The sequence below is a fragment of the Panthera leo genome, chromosome D4 (assembly GCF_018350215.1).
Source record: "Panthera leo isolate Ple1 chromosome D4, P.leo_Ple1_pat1.1, whole genome shotgun sequence".
Taxonomy (NCBI): domain Eukaryota; kingdom Metazoa; phylum Chordata; class Mammalia; order Carnivora; family Felidae; genus Panthera; species Panthera leo.
Window position 1 is genome coordinate 57,768,652 of NC_056691.1, and position 27,039 is coordinate 57,795,690.

At 41.7% G+C, this 27,039-nt stretch overlaps 1 protein-coding gene across 11 annotated transcripts in view; it reads right to left on the reverse strand.

The window, feature by feature from the left end:
* Positions 1 to 963: 963 nt before the first annotated feature.
* The window catches only part of GNE (glucosamine (UDP-N-acetyl)-2-epimerase/N-acetylmannosamine kinase), a 70,934-nt gene continuing 44,858 nt past the window's right edge, over positions 964 to 27,039 (reverse strand). For 9 of the 11 annotated variants that reach the window (XM_042914288.1, XM_042914284.1, XM_042914278.1 and 6 more), the window contains 8 exons: positions 24,906 to 25,118; positions 20,334 to 20,421; positions 19,383 to 19,593; positions 16,384 to 16,513; positions 15,118 to 15,339; positions 13,044 to 13,226; positions 4,398 to 4,514; positions 964 to 3,161 (listed from right to left, as the gene is read on the reverse strand). In XM_042914288.1, coding sequence (XP_042770222.1) covers positions 2,926 to 3,161; positions 4,398 to 4,514; positions 13,044 to 13,226; positions 15,118 to 15,339; positions 16,384 to 16,513; positions 19,383 to 19,593; positions 20,334 to 20,421; positions 24,906 to 25,118 — 1,400 coding nt within the window. In that variant the 3' untranslated portion in view covers positions 964 to 2,925. The remainder of the gene's footprint in view (positions 3,162 to 4,397; positions 4,515 to 13,043; positions 13,227 to 15,117; positions 15,340 to 16,383; positions 16,514 to 19,382; positions 19,594 to 20,333; positions 20,422 to 24,905; positions 25,119 to 27,039) is intronic. The other 2 variants (XM_042914281.1, XM_042914287.1) reach the window with 2 other exon arrangements.

The window sequence follows — 27,039 nt, forward strand, 5'->3', positions numbered from 1 at the left end:
TATTGTGTCTCGGGGAATAGGGAGGTGTGAGGAGGGAGACAGATGGAGGAACGGCGAGTCCGTGGAGCAGTCAGAACACACATATTTCGGGGCACCTGGGTGGCTCAGTCGGTTAAGCCGCCGACTTCAGCTCAGGTCATGATCTCACGGTCCGTGAGTTCAAGCCCCGCGTCGGGCTCTGTGCTGACAGCTCAGAACCTGGAGCCTGTTTCGGATTCTGTGTCTCCCTCTCTCTGACCCTCCCCCGTTCATGCTCTGTCTCTCTCTGTCTCAAAAATAAATAAACGTTAACACACAAAAAAAAAAAAAAAATTAAAAAAAGAACACACATATTTCTTGGTTTAAGTTCACCATCTCATATGGGTGCAGCTTATGGTGCCCCCAAACACAACAGTAACATCACAGATCACCACAACAAATATAATAATGAAAAAGTTTGAAATACTGCGATCATTACCAACTAGTGACAGAGACACAAAGTGAGCAGATGCTGTTGGGAAACTGGTGCCAACAGATTTGTGTGACACAGGGTTGCCACAAACCTTCAATTTGTAAAAAAAAAAAAAACAAAAACAAAAACAAAAAACAACAAAAAAAACAAAAAAGAAAAACCACATTATCTGTGAAGCGCAGTAAAATGAGGTACGCCTGTACCTCAAATACCATATATTTGAAAGTTGCTACGAGAGTCGATCTTAAAAGTTCTCATTACAAGAAAAAAAAGTCCTGTAGGTATGGTGATGGCTGTTAACTAGACTTACTGTGGTGATCATCTGCAATATATAAAAATATTATATAGCAGTACTCCGTAGTATCAAAGATTTATTATTTGGTTAAGAAATCTGTATTAGATGCCTTAAGAAGTTACATGACCTTCAAAAAGTAAGCAGTGCAACAACCTAAATTTCTTCTGGGAAGGGATTTTAGCTAGACAGTTAATTAAGAAAACAAAATGCAAAAATGTTAGGATTTCCACAAAGAAATATATTTATTTTTTTTTTAGAATTTGGCTCAGAACAGTAACATACAAATATTTACACTAAAATAAATATGTGATTTAACTGTCAGTAATAATTATGTTGGAATATATTAATTATCCTTTCTGTGAATTCAATAAAAACTAAGATTTGGTTTTAGATTTAGAACCATCCTTCCAAATATTTGGTATGAAGCCTGGTAGCAATGCAACCGTCTGGTGTCCAGAGCAGTTACAGATGTCGCCCAGGAACAACTGGTGTCCCTTCACAGGACACCACCTCACCCCAGACGCTGACGCCAAGCAGAACTAGCTTCCTTCCTAGGAATCACGGTGGAATTTTTCAACAATAACCAGGACCTGGAGATTATTTCAGGGCCGGTGGAGTTCCTGGAATCAGCCAACCTATCTATTCACATTAACCCACCAGGAAGGAAGTAGTTCAAATGCAATATTGATTCTTTCACACTTTATTTTGTATGCTAACACTGAAACAATAGAAACTTTCTGGTTGTCCTAAAATAAGAATCTGAAAAACATGCATATGCTTTCTTAGATCATCTGAAAGTACCCATAAAAACCTGTCACTAGACAAAATACTGTATTGGCAAAATGTCCACAGCAGAGAAGAATATTTGATTAAATTTATCACTGAGGGACAGCATCAAAGACAAATTGAGTCATCTGCTAATGAGACAGTCTTATTAAAGCTGTTGTTAGTCTGAACTAAATTAGGATATAGGTACCTTCTGCAAGGTTTTTATTTGAGGGGTTGTGTGGCTTAGCAGAAAAGCACAGATGGACCTGGGAGCAAATCCTGTTTCTGAGAGTCACTAGCCACACAGCTTTAGGTGCCATCACTTAAACGCGCCAAGACTTAATTTGCGGTTGTATAAAATGGAAATTAAAACACCTACCTCCCAGGTTGTGAGAATTTAGAATAACGTATATGGAGCACCTAGTTCAGAACCTGGCACACAGTAGGCACTTAATAAATGGTGGGTATTCGTATTTCTTCCAGGTTGAAATTGATAGCAAGAACCCTAGCCTTTGTATCTAGACACCAATGAAAGCACAAAATCATATTTCGCCAGAATCCAGATTCACAGATACGGGCTCCACAAACGCTGCCTTAGGAGATACTCCAGGGTCATACTCAACATTAGCATGAAAAGTTATTGAAGGGAGAGGTGTTTGTCCATAGCGAAGATCTTTTGGGGATGGTTAATCTCCTTTCAGAGGCTGTTAAGTCCTAGTGGCTTCTCAGCTGTCCTTAAGAAGATAAGGACAAGGTCACTTAAAGCCACTGTAATTCAGATCCCTAAAGTTGCTCAAGACTCTCCAAGAGTAGTAGCAAATAACATCTTTAAGCAAATGACATTTGGAGGTGACAGGTATGTCCAATGTCTTGATTGTGGTGATGGTTTCACAGGTATATACATATGTCAAAGCTTACCGAATTGTACACTTTTAAAAATATCTCAGTAAAGCTGTTTTTAAAAAAGTTTACTTTAGCCATTCACGGTGAGATTTCCTTCTGTTTCCTGACTGGATCCCTTTCTGCAATTTGAGTTTAAGGTCAGAGTAGGAAGGATTAATAATCCAAACTCCAGTTATCAAGGTTCCATCTCAAGCAAGGCCTGCAGGTCTAAGTGGTACGTCTGGTGAGCAGAGTCCTAAGGCTTCCTTGTCTACTATCACAGCTCCTTTGGCACAGAAAATTGTGACTGGTACTTACAGGGTTTGAGCTAAAATGACCCCAGAAAGAGCAGCATCTACCAAAACGGGTTGGGAAAAGTGACTTTGGAAGAGGAGACTAAAAGCAAAAACTTAACTGCTGAAGTCACCTGCTAAATACCAAATTTGCTTTGTAAGAAACGCTCATCTAAAAGACAACCTGATTCCACGAAGAAGTTCTGAGTCTTGGTCCATGTCCCCTCCCGGGAGGCCTAGCAGATCCTGCGAGTTGTGTAGTCCAAAACCATGCTGGCGGCACCGAGCAGGGCGGGATCCACCAAATCCGAAACTACCACGTCCACATCCTGAACCGAGGACAAGGCTTGCTGGCGGATGACATCTTTGACGATGTGGATGTAATGACTGGCTAGGACTCCAGAGAGGATCACAAGGGAAGGATTTATGGTGTGGAGGATGTTCACAACCCCAAGACCCAAAGCCGTTCCAGCTACAAGAAAACAAAAATGAAAATAAGTCTCAAGGAGAGAGCCAAATCAAAAACACCAGAGGACAGTGGAAAGAGTCAGCAGCCCAGAATACTCACTACATTCATACTACGTAAGAGAAAGTGGTACTTTTAAAGCTGTTTGTGACTTATTCTTTTTTTTAGGTTTATTAATTATTTTTTAATGTTTATTTTTGAGATGGGAGGCAGAGAGAGAGGGGTACAAAGAATCCAAAGCAGGCTTGTGCTGACAGCAGAGAGCCTGATGTGGGGCTCAAACTCATGAACCATGAGATCATGACTTAAGGTGAAGTTGGCCATTTAACTGACTGAGCCACCCGCTCCTATTGATTTTGAGAGGGGAAGCGTACGCTTGAGTGGAGGAGGGGCAGAGAGAGAGAGAGAGAGAGAGAGAGAGAGAGAGAGAGAGAGAGAGAGAGAATATCCAAAGCAGACTCCTCACTGCCAATGCAGGCTCAAACTCACAAACTGTGAGATCATGACCTGAGCCAAATCAAGAGTCGGATGCTTAACCAACTGAGCCACCCAGGCGCCCTCATGATTTATTCTTAATATGAGAAAATGTCGTTATGCTTCGAAATTTAAAAAAAGCTAGATATGGTAATACTACACCATATGCTCTCAACTATGTTTAAAAAAAAAAAAAACTGGAAAAGATTGGAAGGGAATGCTAATAGTTGACTATCTCTGAAGAGTAAAACTTGAAGGGATACTTTTTCAATTTTTTTTAATGTTTATTTTTGAATGAGAGAGAAAGAGCGCATGTGAGAGAGTGGGGGTGGGGCAGAGAGAGAGGGAGACACAGAATCTGACACAGGCTCCAGGCTCTGAGCTGTCAGCACAGAGCCGGACGTGGGGCTTGAACTCACAAACAGTGAGATCGTGACCTGAGCTGAAGTCGGACGCTCGACCAACTGAGCCACCCAGGCTCCCCAAAGGGATACTTTTTCCTACTCTCCTGTATTTCTCTAGATCTCCTATAAAATGAACAAGTAGTTTATTCATGGTTTTAAAACAAAACAAAAAACCTGTTTAATAAAGCAATGCTGCCAAATACCTTGAATGCCATTTCCTTTTTTTCACTCTCAGAAAGCAGGGAAAAACGGCCCTGAACACACATTCCAGAGCATTGGTCCCGAGGGGGGCTGGGTACGTGTCGGAGCCCTGGGCGGTCTGAGGGGCCCTCTAGGGCACAGCTGCCCAGAGCCACATGCTCACCTGTTCTCAAGATGCTCTGGGCCTTCACGTTGCCAAGTTTTGCGGCTTGGATGAGATGGACTGCACTCACGGCCTCGTCTTTTGGCACTGACATCCCTTCCACCAAGAGCAGGTCTTCTGTTAGAGAAGAGGCAAGAGGCAGCAGTCATCACTGGGCTGTGGCAGTCCTGCAGCAGGTTTCTTTTCACATTTGCAAAGCTTTTTATCACGCACAAATGTCCACATACATTTTCCAGAGGCCGCTGTCCTCTTGCCGTCTTGGTTAGCGATCATCCAGAACTTCCCCACCTGGAAAATCCTCAACTCCAACCACAGCCTCCTATCCGGCTCTCTAGTTTCTTTACTTCTCACCTCCACGTGAAACTGAATCCTTAACGTGTTTTTTTCCCCCAAATTATCAGACTCCTCTGTATTTATCTCCTTCCTTTATCCACCCCAGATGCAGGTCACATTACTCCGAGTGCCCCACGTTCCACGGCAGGGCCTGAAGAACTGACGCTGACAGGGGTTCTCAGTTGCTGGCGCTCGGCCACTACCAGCTGCACAACCCTGTCCACGTCACGCCACCTGCAGACCCTTCTTTTCTCTATAAAACGGGTAACACCATGTACCCTGGCAGGATTATGTGAGGAACTGAATGAGGTAACAGATATCAAGTACTTAGTTAAGTGCTGGCCAGAGTCAATGCTCACTAAACATGTCTATTATCTATAGTCCTGGTCTTTTCTGCCCCTCACCCTGCCCGTCATCAACCCAGGTCAATCTGCCTCCTCGTCTGCTGTCATACTTGTGTGCTGATGAGAGAAAATCCCAGCCATGCAGGCTGCCGCCTAGACCCCATCCAAGGATCTTCTCACAGCTGCCCCTGCCAGCGCTCTCCCGTTCCCCCCCCCGTGGCTCTTTTCAGTTTCCACCACCTCACACCTTATACCCCACCTCCTACCATAGGATTTCCGTCCTGCTGGCCTCTCTGCTAAAGGACACCAACAGGCAGCAGTCCCCTCACTTTTCTGCCCCCACCTATAAACACGACTGTGTTTGCACAACTTCACTCATCCTTCCCCTCTCTTGGGCCCTCTGTCGAGGCCTTGCAGCTCATCTCCTACCCCTTGCCAGGAGCTTTATAGTAGGGACTCAACTGCCCTTTCCCTCCCACATTCTCAACCCTTGCTTCCATTCCTACTGTCTGCTTTCCACTGGCAGGTGCTCACAATTTCCATGTCCTCAAAGCACTTCTTCCCTCTCAGCGTAGTCAAGTTTCTGCTCCTGTGATTTGAATGTGCTCTTTCCTAAGACAGGCATTTGCCCTGATGGGGACCAAAACTGGTTCTTGGGGGGGGGGGGGGGGGGGAGTTTATAAGCTTATTCTTCTTATACAAATAGTACATAAATACAAACAGATCAACAGATATATGGTATTAAAGTATCATGGGGGGGGGGAGGACTAAGAAAAGTCTGAACAGGCTCCTAAGGGGGGCTGAATGTAAAAAATGAGGTTGAAAAATAGTTTTCAGGGCTTCAAATAGCGTCCTCATGGCCAAAATCAATACCTTTTTCTGATTTTCTCTCTCAAAAGCAGCACTTGACATTCCCAACTATTCCCTCCCTGAAGCACTCTCCCTTTTGGCTTCTGTGACTTTACCCATTCCTGATTTTCCTTTCTGCCCATTAAACACTGTTTTTGCAAGGTTCCACCTCTAACTCTTGCCTCACTCCAATCTCATTCAATTCAAAGGTTTAACTGCCACCTCAGCACTGATGATTCCCAAATCCCCACCTCTAGTCCTCTCTCCCGAGCACCAGACTCCTGTAGCCAGGCTCTGCCTACACATCTCCACCCTATGTCCCATAAGCACCCAACCATCATCTTCTGCCACAACTTGCTCCTCCTTTCATATTCTCAACCCCCAGCTGTCCGACTAGAAAACGGGAAGTCACTCTAGAATTGTACTATTTAAAGCCACTCCATTTGGAGGGATTAAGGCAAGATGGCAGAGGAGTAAGGTGACTCCAAGCTTGCCTCCTCCCCCAAACTGCTAGATAAATATCAAATCATTCTGAACACCTAAGAAATTGACCGGAAGTCTTAGAAGACAAAACTGCCTGTCTACGAACAGAAAAAACAACCCATGCAAGGTAGGAACTGTGGAAGGTTGAGTCGTTGGAAGAAAAGAATGGCTGACACTGTGAAGGGGAGGGATCCCTGATCAGGGGGAGGGGAGATAAGAATGAAGAAAAAAAATAAAAGAGTGAAAATACATGCAGGGGACTACACAAAAAAAAACTGTTCCCCAAAACCAATGATGGGGAAAAAGGAGAAGGTGGAGTGCAGAGTCTGAAGTTTTGGAGGTCAGTTCCCTCGAGGAAGCAGGGCAGAGCCCCGGAGCGGGCAGTGTGGTCTGAGGATCCCCTGGAGTGCATTTGGTAGAGGCGACATGGCCTCTCAAGCAGGCAAAAGCCCTGGTGGGTACCACTGAGCTGCCCCATTCACCAGTACAGAAACAAAGATGCTGGCTGCGTGTTGCAATTTACCATAAACTCTAAGCCACTGCTGCTGCACAGTCGCGCAACTGTTGCTTAGGACAAGCTGGCACCAGCCACAGTGCAGCAAAATGCTGTCCCACAGGATTCAATGCAGGTCCCAAGACACAGGGGTCTCTGAAGTGTGGGGTTTTGAAACACAGCTGTGTCTGAGATAAAACCCAGGAGGGTGGCACCATATGGCAGGTGGACAGCGCAGACACAGGGTGAATGAAGGTGGGGAGCTGACAGAATCTGGGGACACAGGAGGATGACTGACTGCACATCTGTGGGGCACAAACTTCCCTCTCGGGAGACTACAGAGTGGGGTGAAGCCATTTCACCCCTAGCCCATCAGCACTGATCAACCTCAGTGAGCTAAACAGCACCACCAAGTAGAGAATGGAGCCACCAAGTGGAGAACAGAGCCAATACACCAAGCCCGCCCCCTTGCACCCTCCAGGCACATCTCTGGTAGAGCAAGTTAGCCTGAGAATCAAAGTAGTAGGCCCCTCCACCAGAAGACCAACACAAACCGCTTCCATGCACTAGGTCTACAGATCATAGAATGCTGCAAAGCTTCAGCTCTAGGGGAAACAGGATCTAGCTTCCCTTGGGTTTTGTTTCTTTGCTTCGTTTCTATATTTGTTTTTGTGTTTGTTTTTTTTCCTGGGATACAGAAAGCAAATTTTTTATTTTTTATTGTATTTTATTTTTTTTAATTAAAAAAAAATTTTTTTTTTTTTACCTTTTCATCTTTTTTCTTCTACAAAGCTTAAAGCTATACATCAAGGATCTAGCTTCCTTTATTATTTTTTAAATTCCATTTTATTATTATTTTTTCCCCTCCAAAATGACAAGATGGATGAATTCACCCCAAAAGAAAGAACAGGAAGAAATGACAGCCAGGGAATTAATCAATACAGATATAAGTAATATGTCTGAACTAGAATTTAAAACAACAATTATAAGGATTCTAGCTGGGCTTGACAAATGCTTAGAAGACTGTAGAGAATCCCTTACTGCAGAGATAAAAGCTAAAACCCAGTCAGGCTTAAATTAAAAATGCTATAACCAAACTGCAAACCTGAATGGATGTCACAACAGTGAGAAAGGATGAATCTGAGAAACGAATCAGTGATACAGAAGTTAAAATTATCGAAAATAATGAAGCTGAAAAGAAGAGGGAAGCAAAGATAATGGATCATGAAGGTAGACTTAGGAAACTCAGCAACTTATTAAAACGGAATAACATTCTTATCATAGGAGTCCCAGAAAATGAAGAGAGAGAAAGGAGCAGAATGTTTAGGTGAGCAAATTATAGCTGAAAACTTCCCTAATCTGGGGAAGCATGCAGACATCAAAATCCAAGAAGCACAGAGAAGTCTCATTACATTCAACAAAAGCTGGTCATCACCAAGGCATATCATAGTCAAATTCACCAAATACACAGACAAGGAAAGAGTCCTGAAAGCAGCAAGGGGAAAAAGTCCTTAACCTACAAAGGAAGACAGATCAGGTTCGCAGCAAATCTGCCCAGAGAAACTTGCCAAGCCAGAAGGCAATAGCAGGATATATTCAACATGCTGAATGGGAAAAATATGTAGCCAAGAATACCTTATCCATCAAAGCTGTCATTCAGAATAGAAGGAGAGATAAAGAGTTTCCCCAAAACTGAATGAATTTGTGACCACTAAGCCATTCCTTCAAGAAATATTAAGAGGGACTCTGGGGGAAAAAAAAAAAAAAAAGACCAAAAGCAATGAAGACTGGAAAGGAACAGAGAACATCATCAGAAACACCAACTTTACAGGTAACATAATGGCAGTAAACTCCTATCTTTCTTTCAATAATCACCCTGACTGTAAATGGACTAAATGCTCCAATCAAAAGATACAGGGTATCAGAATGGATACAAAAAACAAAAACAAGATCCATCTATAACCTGTCTATAGGAGACTCATTTTAGACCTAAAGACATCAGCAGATTCAAAGTGAGGTGATGGAGACCATCTATCATGATAATGGATACTAAAAGAAAGCTGGAATAGCCATACTTCTATCAGACAAACTAGATTTTAAACCAAAGACCGTAAAAAGAAATGAAGGGCATTATATCATAATTAAGGAGTCTACCCATCAAGTTCTAATTGTAAATATTTATGCCAACCTGGGACACCCAAATCAATTACTAACAGACATAAAGAAACTCACTGATGAAATACAATACTAGTAGGGAGTTTTAACACCCCACTTATACCAATTTACAGATTAAGCAGAAAATCAACAAGGAAACAATGGCTTTGAATGACACACTGAACCAGATGGACTTAACACATATATTCAGAACATTTGATCCTAAAGCAGCAGAATACACATTCTTTTAGAGTACACACGGAATATTCTCCAGAATAGATCATATACTGGGTCACAAATCAGCCCTTAAAAGACTGAGATCAACCATGCATATTTTGAGACCACAACGCTATGAAACTTGAAGTCAACCACAAGAAAAAATTTGAAAAGACCACAAATACATGGAGGTTAAATAACATCACACTAAAGAATGAATGGGTTAATGAGGAAATTAAAGAAGAAATAAAAAAGTACATGGAAGCAAATGAAAATGAATACACGGCAGTCCAAAACCTTTGAGATGCAGCAAAGGCAGTCTTAAGAGGGAAGTATCTTGCAATACAGGCCTACCTCAAGAATCAAGAAAGGTCTCAAATACACAACCTAACGTTACACATAAGGGAGCTAGAAATGGGAAAATAAAGAAAGCCTAAAGCCAGCAGAACAAGGTAAATAATAAAGACAGAGCAGAAATAAATGATATAGAAACAAACAACGACAACAAAAAAGAAAAGAGCAACAAAACTAAGAGCTGGTTCTTTGAAAGAATAAAATTGATAACCTCCTAACCAGACTTGTCAAAAAGAAAAAAGAAAGGACCCAAATAAATAAAATCACAAATGAAAGGGGAGAGATCACTACCAACACCTCAGAAATACAATTATAAGAGAATATTATGAAAAATTATATGCCAACAAACTGGGCAATCATAAAGATGGACAAATTCCTAGAAACACGCAAACTACCAAAACTGAAACAGGAAGAAATAGAAAATTTAAACAGACTCATAATTAGCAAAGAAATTGAAACTGTAATCAAAAAACTCCCAACAAACAAAAGTCCAGGGCCAGATGGCTTCCCAGGGGAATTCTACCGTACCTTGAAAGAAGAGTTAATACCAGGGTGCCTGGGTGGCTCAGTAGGTTAAGCGTCTGACTCTTGATTTTGGCTCAGGTCATGATCTCACGGTTTGTGGGATTGAGCCCTCTGTCAGGCTCCATGCTATCATCATGGATTGGGATTCTCTCTCCCCCTCTCTCTGCTCCTCCCCAGCTTGTGCATGCACGTTGTCTCAGAAATAAATAAACAAACTTAAAAAAAAAAAAAAGTAGTAATACCTATTCTTCTCAAACTATTCCAAAAATCAGAAATGGAAGGAAAACTTCCAAACTAATTCTACAAGGCCAGCATTACCTTGATTCCAAAACCAGACAATGACCCCAATAAAAAGAATTACAGGCCAATATCCCTAATGAACATGGATGCAAAAATTCTCAACAAAATACTAGCAAATTGAATCCAACACTACATTAAAAGAATTATTTACCACAATTAAATGGGATTTTTTATTCCTGGGCTGCAGAGCTGGTTCAATATGTGCAAATCAATCAACGTGATACACCACATTGATAAAAGAAAGGATAAGAACCATATGATCCTCTCAATAGATGACAAAATACAGCATTCACTCTTGATAAAAACCCTCAACAAAGTAGGCATTGATGGAACATACCTCAACATCATAAAAGCTACATATGAAAGACCCACAGCTAATTAACCATTCTCAATGGGGAAAAACTGAGAGCCTTTCTCCTTGAGGAACAAGACAAGGATGTCCACTCTCACCATTACTATTTAACATAGTACCGGAAGTCTTAACCTCAGCAATCAGACAACAAAAAGGAATAAAACGCATCCAAATCAGCAAGGAAGAAGTCTACCTTTCACTATCTGCAGACGACATGATACTCTATGTAGAAAACCCAAAAGACTCCAGCAAAAAATTGCTAGAACTAACACATGAACTGAGCAAAGTTGCAGGATATAAAATCAACATACAGAAATTGGTTGTATTTCTATACACCAAAAATGAAGCAGCAGAAAAAGAAATCAAAGAATCGATCCCATTTGCAATTGCACCAAAACCCATAAGATACCTAGGAATAAACCTAACCAAAGAGGTAAAAGATCTGTACTCTTGAAAACTACAGAACACTTATGAAAGAAATTGAAGAGGACACAAAGAAATGGAAAAGCATTCCTTGCTCATGGATTGGAAGAAAAAACATTGTTAAAATGTCTATATTACCCAAAGCAATCTACACATTTAACACAATCTCCATTAAAATACCACCAGGATTTTTCACAGAGCTAGAACAAATAATCCTAAAATTTCTACGGAATCATCCCTAATAGCCAAATCAATCCTGAAAAAAACAAAACTGGAGGCATCACGATTCTGGATTTCAAGCTATATTACAAAGCTGTAGTCATCCAGACAGTATGGTACTGGCATGAAAACAGAATAGAAAACCCAGAAATGGACCCACAACTATAGGGTCAACTAATCTTCAACAAAGCAGAAAAGAATATCCAATGGAAAAAAGACACTAAATTCTACTCCTAAAACCAATATTATACTGTATGTTAACTAGAATTTAAATAAAATTTTGAAAAATAAAGCCACTCCATTCAACTACTATTTTTCTCACAGAAAACAGAAAGTTACAGTGTAGTGAAGAGTCTAAAATTCAGATCTGACCATGCTTTTCCCCTAAAAGTTCTCAATGGCTTCATTAGCTGCTGGTCCTGGCCTCCCTCTTGCTACACTCTACCCTACCTTGCCCTTTATGTACCCACACCACTGTTTCTGTTTCCCAGGCTTGGAAGCATCCCTGGCTCATCCCAACTTGCCCTGCTAATTCTACTTACCCTCTCTCAACCTCCAGGCAGCACCCTAACACTCCCTTCCCCATATGAAGAGGGCAGGGAGAGAACGCTGGTGTCCTTCTATACGTCTACATTCCTTGGCCATCATTCGCAGTGCACTTGACACTATATTATAATGATATTAAATGACTCCTTTTTCTTAGGCTAGAAACCATCCTTTTATTAACATGTCCAGAAATAGCTTTAACTCAAATAGACTTCTCAGACTTCACAACTGTAGTATGTTAATCCATTTACTTCTTCATTAAAATGTGTATTAAGTTGGGGGATGGGGGGCGCCTGGGTGGCTCAGTTGGTTGAGCACCTGACTTCGGCTCAGGTCATGGTCTTGGAGTTTGTGGGTTCGAGCCCCGTGCTAGGCTCTGTGCTAACAAACAGCTCAGAGCCTGGAGCCTTCTTCAGATCCTGTATCTCTCTCTGTCTCTGTTTCTCTCTCTCCCTCTCCCCCCCCCCCCCCCCACCCCGGCTCATGCTCTGCCTCTCTCAAAAATAAATACATGTTAAAAAAAATTTTTTTTAATGTGTATTAAGGGGGCACCTGGGCGGCTCAGTCGGTCAAACGTCCAACTTTGGCTCAGGTCACGATCTCATGGTTCACAAGTTTGAGCCCCACATCAGGCTCTGTGCTGAAAGCTCAGACCCTGGAGTCTGCTTCAGATCCTGTGTCTCTCTCTTTGCCCCTTCCCTGCTCACACTCTGTTTCTGTCCCAAAAATAAACAAACATTAAAAAAAGAAAGTTTTAAAAATGTGTATTAAGCACCCACCCTGTGCTAGAGGCCGAGGAAACAAAAATTAAAAAAATCCTCCCTGCTCTCCTGGAACTCAAGACCCTTGTCCACCCCCAGCATTGGAGAGGAAAGTGTTAATATGGGTCAAGACTAAGGGTACCTGGGAGTTTTAGTATGAGGAACCCCACCTTTCCTCCAGGAAGTGAGAAGGGTAGAAGTTCTGGCTTCAGTGTTCAGCTCTTTTTGGAATATGTACTTTGAAATGCTTGTCTACAGTTTAGCTATTTAATCCCTCAGGAGAAAGAAACCAACCATCATGTAGCTTTTTTGCTTCCCTCTGCAAGGCCATTCCAGAGGCATATGCTTCAATACACCCATGACTTCCACAGGAACAATCAGGCCCATCCAGAGACACAACAAGGTGGCCAAGTTCTGCAGCACAGAAGGAGCTTCCATGGATCAATTCGTGCTGATGGATGATACCCCCGCCAATTCCTACAGTGAGAGACAATAATCAGTGAGGTGGCTCTTCCCCTGAAACAGAAAGCTGAAATATGGCAATGCCTCATGTGTTTAGCAAAGCTCTGGAATGTGAGATTCTTTATGATGCCCCTTTTCCTAAATAGCGGAAACTTACTATTAACACTTCACCTGGAAGCATTTTGGAGGAAAATCTATCTAGCAGATCCTCTGATGCTCTGTGTCGCACCTACGTGGCTCACTGTGATTTCAAGCACAGCTGTGGGGAACAGATCCATGCAGGCTCAGACTCACCGTGTGATGACAGTATACCACCTCAAGCTCACAATGCCTGTTCTCACCAAGGCCATCTCCAACACTAACGTTAGAGCCTAACTGTCCACGTGAGCACAGGGCATCCTCAACCAAGCAAGGTAAGAGCCAACAGATTTCAATGGACAATTCTGGATGATATTCCACAGGTTTCTTGGGAGGTTCTGGTAGATTTCAGCCCCCAATGCCCTCAAGGCAACTTGGATAACGGTTTTCCATCTACTCTGTTCTACTCTTCTCACTCCTTTACTCCTGTTTCTCAGGATCACCTCCAACATAAAATTCTCACACCTAAGTCCTCGTCTTGGGCTCTGCTGTGGGAGAAACCCAAGATAAGACCATCTTTCCCAAATGTATCGCACACCACCTTTCACACACCACTTTCTTCCTTAAACAGAGAATATTAAGATTTTGCCTCTTAATGCCACCATGTCCAAAAATCTATGATTCAATGATTATGAATGTCAATGACTCTTGTTACCAAGTTTAGGAGTTATTAAGGAGGAAAGCCTGAGAAGACTATTTTTAGAGCTCTCTTGCCATCAGTTACTTCCTGTGGCACCTACTCTTCAACTCCACCCTTCTAATTTGCAAATTACCTGCTCTGAACTAAGAAATGATATCCAAGCTTGCTAAAACTGTATCTGCAACTAAGAGAAGAAGGGCCTGAGCTTCAAGAGGAGGTAGCATAATTCAGAGTTTAAGAGCACACAAGTTTTGAAGTTACATATATCTGGGAAAAATGGTGGCTCAACCACTTACTAGCTCAGTCTGTTTTTCATTCCAAAAGTAGGACATCAGCAAAAATGGCAAAGTAGGCGACTCCAAAAGTCCATCCCTCCACTAAAGCAATGAATAAACTGGCAAAAACTCTCAGAACCAATTTTTTTTGGAACTCTGGAAACTAACCACAGGTTTTGTAACAACCAGGGAATGCTTACTCAAGAAAAAAAAAAAAACAACTGATTCTTAAGAGCTCCTTCTGGCATTTTCTGGTCCCACCACCCACTCCCCAGTTTGGTGGCCTTGAACCAGCCCACATCCTGCACAGAGACGGCAGTACTGGAAGAAGCAGGACCAACTTCATTCTCGAAAACCTGTGGTTGCTTGTTCTGACCTACTTGGCGGCTAGTGGAGGACCAACTCGAAGAGCTCAGCTCAGCTCACCTTTGTGTCACTGACCTCAGAACTCCCCTAGAGCTGGGGAGGCACTCAGGTGGCCTTTGTCAAAAACATTTAAAGTCAAAATATATTTATTCGTCTCTGCTGCCTAGGGCGACAGCTGACAGATGAGGCAAATAATATACTAACCAAGAAGACTGGGAGGCAAAGCTGGGAATGAGAAGCTTTGGGGAGTAAGAGCTTTGAACAGCTCTGACAAGTTCCTAGCAATCTGAGGTCCACACACATGCCCAGGGCAGGGCATATGCCCAGGAAAGACTGAGAAGGCCCTAAGCTCTCATGTGGGGCTCACCTCCTGGCTCTACTCAGGCAGAAAGTGAACACTAAAGCAGACTCACAAGCTGCCTGCTGGTGCTGAAGGCATGCCCCAACACCCATTCTAGCTCCTCAAACAACCTCTTACTCCTCTTACCTGTACCTGTGATAAGTGTCACAAAGTTTTCCAGGCCCTTTCCTTGGCCAAATTTCCTTTCCGCCAGGGCAGCACAATTGCCATCATTGTCCACCCACACAGGGAGATGCAAAGTGTCAGACAGGGGGGTCCTGAGGTCCACAGAGTTCCATTCTTGAATCAGTTTAGTTGAATGCAGCACAATTCCTTCCCGAGGATTTACCCGGCCACCCGTGGAAATACCTGAGCTCCACCACACACACAAGGAAAATAATTCTCATAAGCAACCTTAGAAAGTATGCCAACTTACTGGGTTTCAAACACAAATTAATTCACCCAAGATCTCCTAAGACAAGCATTACCAAAGATTTCAAGGAAATGTCAGGCAATTCTGAGCAAAATCTGTAGCTCCCCACCAATGTACGCATGACAATTACTGGGGTTCTAGGAAGTCTGCTTGGGGCCCACAGATAGGCCCTGGAGCCATCTGTACACAGAGCAGTGACTTGATGGTCAGTCATGCATCAGAACTTGGAAAACTCTATATGTCAAAATGAACATTTCTTAACAAATCAGGAGACTATAGACGCTGGAGAGGATGTGGAGAAATGGGAACCCTCTTGCACTGTTGGTGGGAATGCAAACTGGTGCAGCCGCTCTGGAAAACAGTGTGGAGGTTCCTCAAAAAATTAAAAATAGACCTACCCTATGACCCAGGAGTAGCACTGCTAGGAATTTACCCAAGGGATACAGGAGTGCTGATGCATAGGGGCACGTGTACCCCAATGTTTATAGCAGCACTTTCAACAATAGCCAAATCATGGAAAGAGCCTACATGTCCATCAACTGATGAACGGATAAAGAAATTGTGGTTTATATACATAGTGGAATACTACTTGGCAATGAGGAAGAATGAAATATGGCCTTTTGTAGCAACGTGGATGCAACTGGAGAGTGTTATGCTAAGTGAAATAAGCCATACAGAGAAAGACAGATACCATATGTTTTCACTCTTATGCGGATCCTGAGAAACTTAACAGAAGACCATGGGGGAGGGGAAGGGGGGAAAAAGTTACAGAGAGGGAAGGAGGCAAACCGTAAGAGACTCTTAAAAACTGAGAATAAACAGGGTTGATGGGGGGTAGGAGGGAGGGGAGGGTGGGCGATGGGCATTGAGGAGGGCACCTGTGGGGATAAGCACTGAGTGTTGTATGGAAATCAATTTGCCAATAAATTTCATATTAAAAAAAAACGAACATTTCTTGAATATGTAATTCACAATCTCACCTACTCCCAAAATTCTGCAGTTCAGTTTTACAGCTTCTGCTGCAGCTTCAACACACATCTGTAGGATTAAATTAATCCTCTCTTCATAGGTTTTAGGATTGAACTGAGTATACTTCTTGACAATTTCACCCTAAAAGAGAAAAAAACAAGCCCTGTCTCATTGATCTAAGCTAAGAAGCAGCCTGTGAATCTTCTGACCTTTTTCACGATACATCAGACTTCACTATAGGATAGAGAGTACTGTAGATTCAGAGGACTGCTCAGGAAGGGAGCTGCTCTGATGTGGGCTGGCCGTGGGGTATGTCCAAGTAGTTTCCTGAGAAACGATCCTGGCACATGGCTACTGAAGCAACAACAGCTCACAGCAAATCACGGTACCCCTCTTACACATAAAGTCAGTGCTGGCTAATCACAATCTTCACAAAAAGGTCGTAGTTTACTCTTTCAGGCTGAAAAAACTTCCTTGCTTAAAAACTGAGGCACCTAAATATATATCCTAGGGAGGTAAGCGCTGATCACCTCCCATAAGTGAAGCCAATAATGGCATGGTTCCAAAATGTTTAAATTACTGTGCTTTGTGATCTGTTTTAAAGCCAGTCAAGGAGAGTGTCTCCAAATTATGGTTTTTAAGTTTTTTCTTTGCTGTTCTCACTTGTGCATCATTTTGAGTAAATTTCAGAATAATGTTGCCAAACTTTAAAAAAATCCCACTGAAATGTTGACTAGAATTGTATTAAACTTGTAATTCAATTTGGAAAAGTGCTGACATTTTAAAAATACTCAGCATTCCCATCTAGGACACTTTTCAAGCCTTTACATTATTTGTTGAAGTTTTATACTTTTCTTCATATAGATAGATTGCGTAAGTTGTTAGTTTAGATGATTCTTACAATTTTGGTTGTTGTTCTGAATAGGCTCTTTCCCAATCTTTTGTTATTAATGGATTTTATTCATTTACAAGGGTTAAAGCAATCACTAATGATTGTCATTAAAAGGACACCGAAAGTGGGGCGCCTGAGTGGCTCAGCTGATTAAGCATCTGACTTGATTTGAGATCCACATCGTCAGACTCTGCGCTGACAGCGAGGAGCCTGCTTGGGATTCACTGTCTCCCTCTTACTCTGCCCCTCCTCCACTTGTGCACACACATGTGCAAAAGTAAATAAATATTTTTTTAAAAAGTAAACCTAAAGTTGTGTTTCTCAACCTTCAACAAATAGTGAACAAATAGTGATGCCCTGGACCCCACCTGCAGAGATTCAAATAGCCTGGGCATCTGTATTTTTTTTTAAGCTTCCAGGTAATGCTAATGGACAGTCAGGCTAACAAACACTCACCAAGAGGAAAACTCAATAATCTGCCTAAAATTTCATGTAAGTAGAAAGTTACTGATCTTTTTAAATTTTATTTATGTATCTTGAGAGAGACAGCACAAGCAGGGGAGGGGGAGAGAAGGAGAGATTGTGCTGTTTGTTCTTTGCTTTATCCCTTTGTGACTCCCCCAGAATTATGTGAAATAATGTTGCAGAAAACATTTCTTTTCTTCTTGATTTTAATAGGGATGTCCCTAGAATTTCACCACTACAAAGGGTGCTGACCACTGATACAGAATAGATCATCTTCAGGTTAAGAAAATCTTCTATTAATATATTTTTTGAATGTTTATTTTTGAGAGACAGAGAGAGAAAAGAATGCGTGAATGCAAGCGGGGGAGAGACAGAGAGAGAGGGGGACAGAGGATCTGAAGTGGGCTCCACACTGACACAGACAGCCCAGTGGGGGGCTCAAACTCACAAATGTGAGATCATGACCTGAGCCGAAGTTGGACACTTATCCAACTGAGCCACCCAGGTGCCCATTCTATTAATACTTTTTAAAGAGTATTTACAAAGGAGACCACCACTTCTTTTGAGAAAATTAGGTTTTGTTTTGCTCTATTTGATCCAAACAACTTTTTTTAATTTTTTTTAACGTTTATTTATTTTTGAGACAGAGAGAGAGCATGAACGGGGGAGGGTCAGAGAGAGAGGGAGACACAGAATCTGAAACAGGCTCCAGGCTCTGAGCGGTCAGCACAGAGCCCGACGCGGGGCTCGAACTCACGGACCACGAGATCATGACCTGAGTCGAAGTCAGACGCTCAACCGACTGAGCCACCCAGGCGCCCCTAAACAACTTTATTTTTTAAGACCTTACTATTTTTCATGGACTCCTAAAACTTTATATATCCACAAGATTTCAGAACCTTCTCTGGTAGGCTTTTTTTTTTTTTTTTTTAATCTTTACTCATTTTTGAGAGACAGAGCACAAGCAGGGGAGGAACAGATAGAGAGGGAGACACAGAATCTGAAGCAGGCTCCAGGCTCTGAGTTGTCAGCAGCATAGAACCCAACGCAGAGCTAGAATTCACCAGCCTTCAGATCATGACCTGAGGCGAAGTCAGATGCTCAACCAACTGAGCCACCCAGGTGCCCCTCTGGTAGGTTTATTCTTAAGTCATCAGAGATCTTTTAACATGAACAATTTAGTGTTTTTATGATGCTCTCTCAGTCTCTGTCAACACTGCTGATTTTTTGGTTAAGGGACTGAAGTATGCTGTACTCAACTAAAAATCATGTTCTAGAGGAGATGCAATTCCCTTCCCCATTTGCCGATGTCTTCCTCTGGATAATGACCATAATCAACATGCTACATGCTGTTACCAAATATAGAATTCCAGGTCTCCTGGGTGGCAAGAGCCCTCTCTGGTGCCTAAGGTGTCTCCCATGGTTAATTCAAGTCTCACTAACTTGGATTCCCGGAGAATTTTATTTCTCTGAAATGTCAATAATTTGTAAAATATTGCAAGACAAACATTGTAATGGATCTAAAAGTCAATCCTGTGGGCAAATGATTATAAACTCTAATGTATGTTTCTAGTCCTACCTTCCAACCATACTTTAAAGAAAAGACCAATTATTTATATGAGGTATGAAGTTAAGACTTAGGAATTATTTTACCTTCATGCTGACTATTGCAACTCGGAGGTTTGTCCCACCGAGATCAACAGCCAAGGCACTTAGAGTTTCAAGAATATGGTCAATATCTTGAGAGATATTCTCCTTCACAGGAGGAAAGCAGAATTTCTTTTGCAGTGGCTCTTGAAGATCAATAGATTTGAGAAACTTCAAAATCCTTGGAACAGCATTTCCATCCCCATATATCTTTGAACTGCAGTATCAAAAAAGTCAAATTAAATGCTTCTCTCATACATGTGAAATGGTATGGAGGACACGGTACTAATAGAAACCAAGACTTCAGGTAATAAAGTTGTGCTTCTTCATTTTGAAATAACATCCGATATCTTTAGCATATTATCATCGGAATGTCTAACTCCACTGTTGGTTGAAATACAACTATTCCAGACTGGGATACCATTAACAAATGTCTCTATCATCAAAGACAAATTACCTTTGTTAAGCCAATTTCAGAATATAACATAATTTGGGACAATGAATCTATTTATTTATTGCTTTTTAAACCTTTACATTCGTGAGGAAAAAAAGTTATTTTCAGAATTCAAACATTTCAAACATCCAAATAAAGGAAAATCTCATTAATTTGAAACAGAAAGGTGAGCAGTCTAAATTAAAATGCTGAACTAGACTATTTTTAAAGAAAATCAGTTATTTTCTAATATTTATAAAAAGTCAAAGTAGGTTAAGGAAGTATTTCCTGGCAGAAGTGCTATATTAATTAACTGAGACAAATAAAAAACAGCTATCCTCCATTTGAACCCCTGGTAGAGTAATAGGGGTTCTATTACCAAGCCCTGTCTCCCTGACAGCTAGGGACCCCTAGGGATATATAACAAAAGCTCTGTTAAAATGACTGAAGAATGATCACAGCTTAAAAACAGTGCCCACAGCTCCCCCTTTTAAATCACTTCTTTAGAAAGGGTATATACTCACCAAGGGTACTGTTTGCCAAACTGAAGATGCAGTGCCTGTAGTATTTTGTCTTGGGTATCAGCATCCCGGACATGAAGGACATTCTCCCCTAGATGAACCCAGTGACACATTACAATGATTTGGAAGTGGAAATATCCAAAGAATAAAGAAATTAGCAATGTGTTGTGCTCATTATTAACCTTGAAACCCAGAGGACTTCAAATGAGTCTATCAGAGAAACATCGACTTTTCTCCTTTATACCTTTAAAGCACTTTCAACAAGATTTCCATGTACCAAATACTTAAGGACACTAGGGTCATTTATTCCCAAAAAGAATAAATCAAGTTTTTGTTGATTTACTGAAACAAATGATGTACATTAATCTAGTACCCACTTACCCCCCACCCCTCATCTAATCGTTCAGTGCGTCCCTTCTTTCAATCCACCCTGCTTCCATCTACTCGGCCAGGTGTTCATCAGCAGTCAGGCCAGGTCGTTCCATTAGTCTATCAGCCAGTCAGCTGTTCAGTCACTTTTTCTCCATATATTTTCTGGCCAGTGCAATGGAGTAAATACAGTGAAAATGGCCATATTTTTCAACAGACCTAGCTAAGAAGAGAAGAGCTGGAAAGAGGCATGGGGTTGAGGAAGGGGTTGGTTTTCAGATGTGAGAGGCGAAGGCATGTTTAAATGATGAGGAGGCTAAAGAATCATGGTAGAGAAAGGATACCCCTGAGGTCCCTGAGAAGGCAGGAAGGGTATGGATCTAGAACACGGGTAGAAGGCTGAGCAATGGGCAGGAAAGAGATGCCAACCTTTCCAATGTAAAGAGGTATGAAGGAAAGGATGGATGGACATGTGTTTATAGAAGTGTGGTGACAAATGACAAAGTACAAGACTGCCTTTGACTAAAGACCCGATGCCAGATCCAGTGTTCAATTCTTCTTTCACATTGTCCTTGAACTCTGAGCAGCGTTCAACACCATCTCCTGGAAACACTTTCTTTTCTGGGCTTTAATGCTATCACACTCCTGGGTTTCCTCTGGACTCACTGGCAACTCCTTTTCAGTCTTCCCACTGGCCCCCTCCTCCTCACCAGAACTCTAAATGCTGACTAGCTCCGGCAGTTGGTTGTGGATTCCATTCTCTTCCCTATTTACGTGTTACCCTGGTTAATCTCCTATAATCCCTTCATTTTATTTAAAAAAAAAATTTTTTTTTTAACATTTATTTATTTTTGAGACAGAGGGAGACAGAGAGAGACAGAGAGAGACAGAGCATGAACGGGGGAGGGTCAGAGAGAGGGAGACACAGAATCTGAAACAGGCTCCAGGCTCTCAGCTGTGAGCACAGAGCCCGACGCGGGGCTCGAACTCACAGCCCTCACGGACCGCGAGATCATGACCTGAGCTGAAGTCGGCCGCTTAACCGACTGAGCCACTCAGGCGCCCCAATCCCTTCATTTTAAATGACATCTCTGGCAGGGTGCACCATTATCTCCATATCCTTTGTCTGTACTAGCATCAGAATTTTTAGCCAGGCATCTGATAATCCAGCTCAAGACTATATTCTTCACCTTCCCCTACTGCTAGCTGTGACCCTGTGACTATGTTCTGACAGGATACATGAAGAAATATTTGAAATTTACAGGTTGTGCTTTTAAAAGAAGGACATCTTCCCTCCTCTTCCTTCCCAATGACTAAAACGTGGACTTGATAGCAAGATTAGCATCCCTCAAGCAGACAGATGGAGGCTAAATTTCTGATAACCATGGAGTTATACCAATGAGAAACAAAGAAAATCCCACTTAGGCACTATTATCTTGGTTCTCTCTGTTACAGCAGATGAACTAATATCCTAACTAAACAACATCCACGTGCCAATCACTCTAAAACTTCTATCTCCAACTCTGACTCTCCCTGGAACTATCTAGCTGCTTGTCTGCCATGTCCATTTTGATATCTAATAGGCATCTCGAACTTAACACAGCTATTAGAAAACTCTTAATTGCACCCCCCCCCAAATGTGTTCCTCCCACGGTGTCCCCTATATCAGCAAAGAGTGCCCCCACTGCTCAATCCAAAAATCTGCAAGTTTCTTCCTTTCACCGCTCACATCCAAGCAGCAGCAAGTCCTATAACAATCCCCAAATCTAACTTTTGTCCCTTTCTGTTATTATCATGTACTCTAAGCCACTATCAACTCTCATATCAACTGAAATAACCTCTCAAGTAGTCTCCCTGCTTCCACTCCTGTCCCACCACATTCCACTCTCATAGAGCAGCAGAGTGGTTTTTCCAAAATGCAAGTCACATCGTGTCATCCTCCCATAAATGGCTTTCCATGATACTTGGGAAAAACCCCAGATTTTTTACCCTGGCTTACAAAGTCTGCCTCCTTCTCTGACATCATCTTGTATCGCTCTTCCTCCTGCCCAGTACCCTCCTGCTACACTGGCCTTTTGCTGCTCAAATACATCAAGCTTGTTCCTGTCTTAGGGTCTTCTCACTGGCTGTTCCCTCTGCCTTCTCTCTGATCCTCACACAGAGGATTCACTGTTACTCAGATCTCAGCTGAAGTGTCATCTCCTCAACGAGGCCTTCCCTGATGCAGTCTAATGTAGCCCGGCACATCACCTGCAGGTTATACCCTGCACACCACACATAAATTCTGACAGTCTTTTTTTTTTTTTCTTTTTTGTCTATCATCTATCTCCCCTCCCACTAAAATGAAATTCCACGAGAGCTGAGCCCTTGTTAGTCTGGTTTACTGACAAATCCCAGTGCCTACACATACTAGGTGTTTATTAAATATTTTCTTAATGAATGGAGTCAAAAGAATTTCCATTCAGTGGTTTGTATTTTCTCTGTGAAGTGGGGAGCAAGGTAATATGTTAAGAATGAAAGGGGATATCAAACTCAATACCCAAAAAACAAATAATCCAGTGAAGAAATGGGCAAAAGACATGAATAGACACTTCTCCAAAGAAGACATCCAGATGGCCAACCGACACATGAAAAAATGCTCCACATCACTCATCATCAGGGAAATACAAATCAAAGCCACACTGAGATACCACCTCATCACACCTGTCAGAAGGGCTAACATTAACAACTCAGGCAACAACAGATGTTGGCAAGGATGTGGAGAAAGAGGATCTCTTTTGCACTGCTGGTGGGAATGCAAACTGGTGCAGCCACTCTGGAAAACAGTATGGAGGTTCCTCAGAAAATTAAAAACAGAAATACCCAACGACCCAACAATTGCACTACTAGGTATTTATCCAAGGGATACAGGTGTGCTGTTTCAAGGGGACACATGCACCCCAACGTTTATAGCAGCACTATCAACAGTAGCCAAAGTATGGAAAGAGCCCAAATGTCCATCGATGGATGAATGGATAAAGAAGATGTGGTGTATATACACAATGGAGTATTACTCAGCAATCAAGAAGAATGAAATCTTGCCATTTGCAACTACATGGATGGAACTAGAAGGTATTATGCTAAGCGAAATTAGTCAGAGAAAGAACTAGAAGGTATTATGCTAAGCGAAATTAGTCGGAGAAAGACAAATACCATATGACCCATATGAGGACTTTAAGACACAGAACAGATGAACACAAGGGAAGCAAAAATAATATAAAAACAGGGAGAGGGACAAAATATAAGGGACTCTTAAATATAGAGAACAGAGAGTTACTGGAGGGGTTGTGGGAGGGGGGGATGGGCTAAATGGGTAAGGGGCATAAAGGAACCTGCCCCTGAAATCATTGTTGCACTATATGCTAACTTGGATGTAAATTAAAAACAAATAATAATAACGTAAGGGAAAGAAGACCTAAAGACAACAGAAAATTAGGGTAGCAATTACGAATAGAGAAAAAGCAGAGCTGAAACTAACCTCCTTGATTCTAGTCTTGTTCTTTTTTCACAAAGTCCATACATTTTTCCATTAGCTACAGAAATATATTTCTATGTATAGTATTAGAATTTGGACTACTATTAAAAACAAGATCTAACTCAATTAGCAAATTAATAATAAAATTTCTTTATCCTTCAGCTATTAAGGGGGCATCTTAGAGTTTTCATGCTCTAAACTACTCACTAAAAGTACTCTACTGTACCCAAAAATGAGACTAGCATTCATATACTTATAATATATTCAACGATTCTAACTTACCCACAGCCATCAAAGACCATAATCAGCTAAGAAACTCTTAGCTCTGATATTACAAAAACAATAAAAATAAATGTAGAGCCCTAAAAAAATCTGGTAATCACTTTGTGCTATTTATAGATTTTAGGCTACAACTGGTCATTAACCTCATTCACTCACTGATTCATAAAAATATATGCCAGCACTGCCTTGTAATAATTCATATACAGAATTTTAAAGATGTTACAGATGTATGAGGGGGAGCCAATACTTAATGCCTCTTCTCTCACCTTCTCCTAGCTACTGCCTACCATGGGAGGCCAAGTTACTAATCTGACTGGTTAGACAGCAGGGCAATGACCACACTGTGCTTGCCAGAGCCACTGCTTTCCTATATATCTCTAGATAGCTGAGACATGGACAAAAGTAAATACCTGTTTCTCTTCCAATCTGACGTGTTCCAAGATTAATCACAGGTGTCCCAAAAGCTCCAACCTCTCGTACTCCACAGCTGCTGTTCCCAATCATACAACCAGCATGGGCAACCAGCTGTATAAACTGGTCAAATGGGACGTGTTTAACTGCACGGAAGTTGGGATGATGCTCAATGCCCTTCTTCCGCATCACTCGAACCATCTCTTTGCTCCCTGTGATAATGAAAATCAACTGTTAAATGGTTTATGAGATTTAAAAAACCATTTTCACTGGCAAGTATAGCCCCACTTAAAGAAATTGTTCTATGCAAATGCACAATGGTTATTAGGGAGATAATAATTTTAATTACTGATCTTTCCAGGAATGATGAATATTTAAAATGTCTGGTCAGCTCTCTGCTTCAACTCATCTAGGAACATTAAACAGCATTCATCAAAGTAAACACCTCTTACTAATCCCCCAATAAAAGCCTTTACATTAAACAACAACTAAGAAGCAAGACTGGCCAACAGTCTCTCTCTCTCTTAAGCTGGGAGTTCCTAAATTGAAAGGTCTCGGGCTCCACACACCAAGCTGATTAGAGAGCCTCTGCCTTAGCTATGCTCATATTTACCCTAACAACTGCTCAACTGGATAGCATCCCTGATTACATGGACTAAACTCCAACAAAATGCATGTAGATCCTGATATTGTGGCTGGTATTTTATATTAAATGCAGGATTATTTAAAATGGTACAGGTGTATGAAGGGGGAGGCAATAATTAATGCCTCTCTGCTTGCCTCTTTACTCACCCTTTCCTAACCAGCATCTAACAAGGGAGATAAGGTTGCTAATCTTATTACTTAGACAAGACCGTGAGCACCAAACTGTGTTAGCACACCATATTTAATGGTGGGCAGAGCCACTGACGTAACAGAAGTTGGGCACACATGTGCTTTCTCTCTTTTTAACTTCCTCTATGTGGCAAGGTAGGTGACAGACTCAGGGTCTAACTCCCTACTGCAGGCCTGGCCACCTCTCTCTATATCCAGTTCTGCCAGAGCACATCAGTCATCAACTATAATTATTGTAGTATTTAGTATGCCAGAAGGTAGTACTATTCTGAGATTCAGATTTAGGCTCACTGACGGCTTTCTCTGGCCTTAAGCCTAAACCACAGACACTACTTCTATTCTCCTCCATTGGGGAATTGGGCACTAAGCCTCATAATGATAAATGGATGCCGTGATTCTTACTTCCCTAAAGTTCCTTGTGTTAATTTTGTCAAAAGCCCTGTGAGGAGGAGACGGGCATGTAGCAGACATGATTTGGGCATTCCTGGGACCCTTTATTTTCACTGGGGAAAAATATCTCTAATTCTAAAGTGTGTACAATCAGGAAAGTATATTATAAACAGAGTATCGTGGACAATGAATATTGAATCAAAGATATATAATTACATTACCAAATATTTATAGAAAATTTAAAGGGTTAGAAGAATCAATATTAACATTTTTGAAATACTAATGTTACCTGGATGAAACCTGGGTTGGGAGTTCTTCTTTTTTCCAACTAACATCCTACTTTGTTTCCCCTAATAGAAAAGATTATTCAAGAGACACTAAGAAGGATACTTTCAGAGTAAGATGCTGACATCTTGGTACTGCAGAGAAGGGTCCTGCCTCCTTTACCAAAAAATGCCTAAAAGCTCAGCAACGAGTGGTGTCAGCTAAACCAGTACTTGAAAATTCTGTAGCACCAGGCCCTGCTCTGCATTTCTCACTTACAGCTCACATTCCCATTAACCTGCCTAAGGTCTCACTAGCACCAAAGGCTACAGTACCATCCACCAGTAGGTGATCAACCAGGTCAGGCTTAAGGACAAACTGGTTGGGGACTCCGGATCTAAACTGCCTGTGCTCAAGATTAAGGTATAGCTAATATAAATAAGGGAACAAGAAATAACAGTAAGGGCTATTTTATTGCACTCACTCGGATCATTACTTTCCTAGAGATACCCTTTCACTTTCTAAGGTTTGTCTTTTAGCTACTGCATTTTCTCATTGGTGGAAACTGGGGGACAGAGACTAAACTTGGAACTACAGTGGAGATTAGAGAAAACTTGTTTTAAGTATTTCTTTCTTTCCTACCCA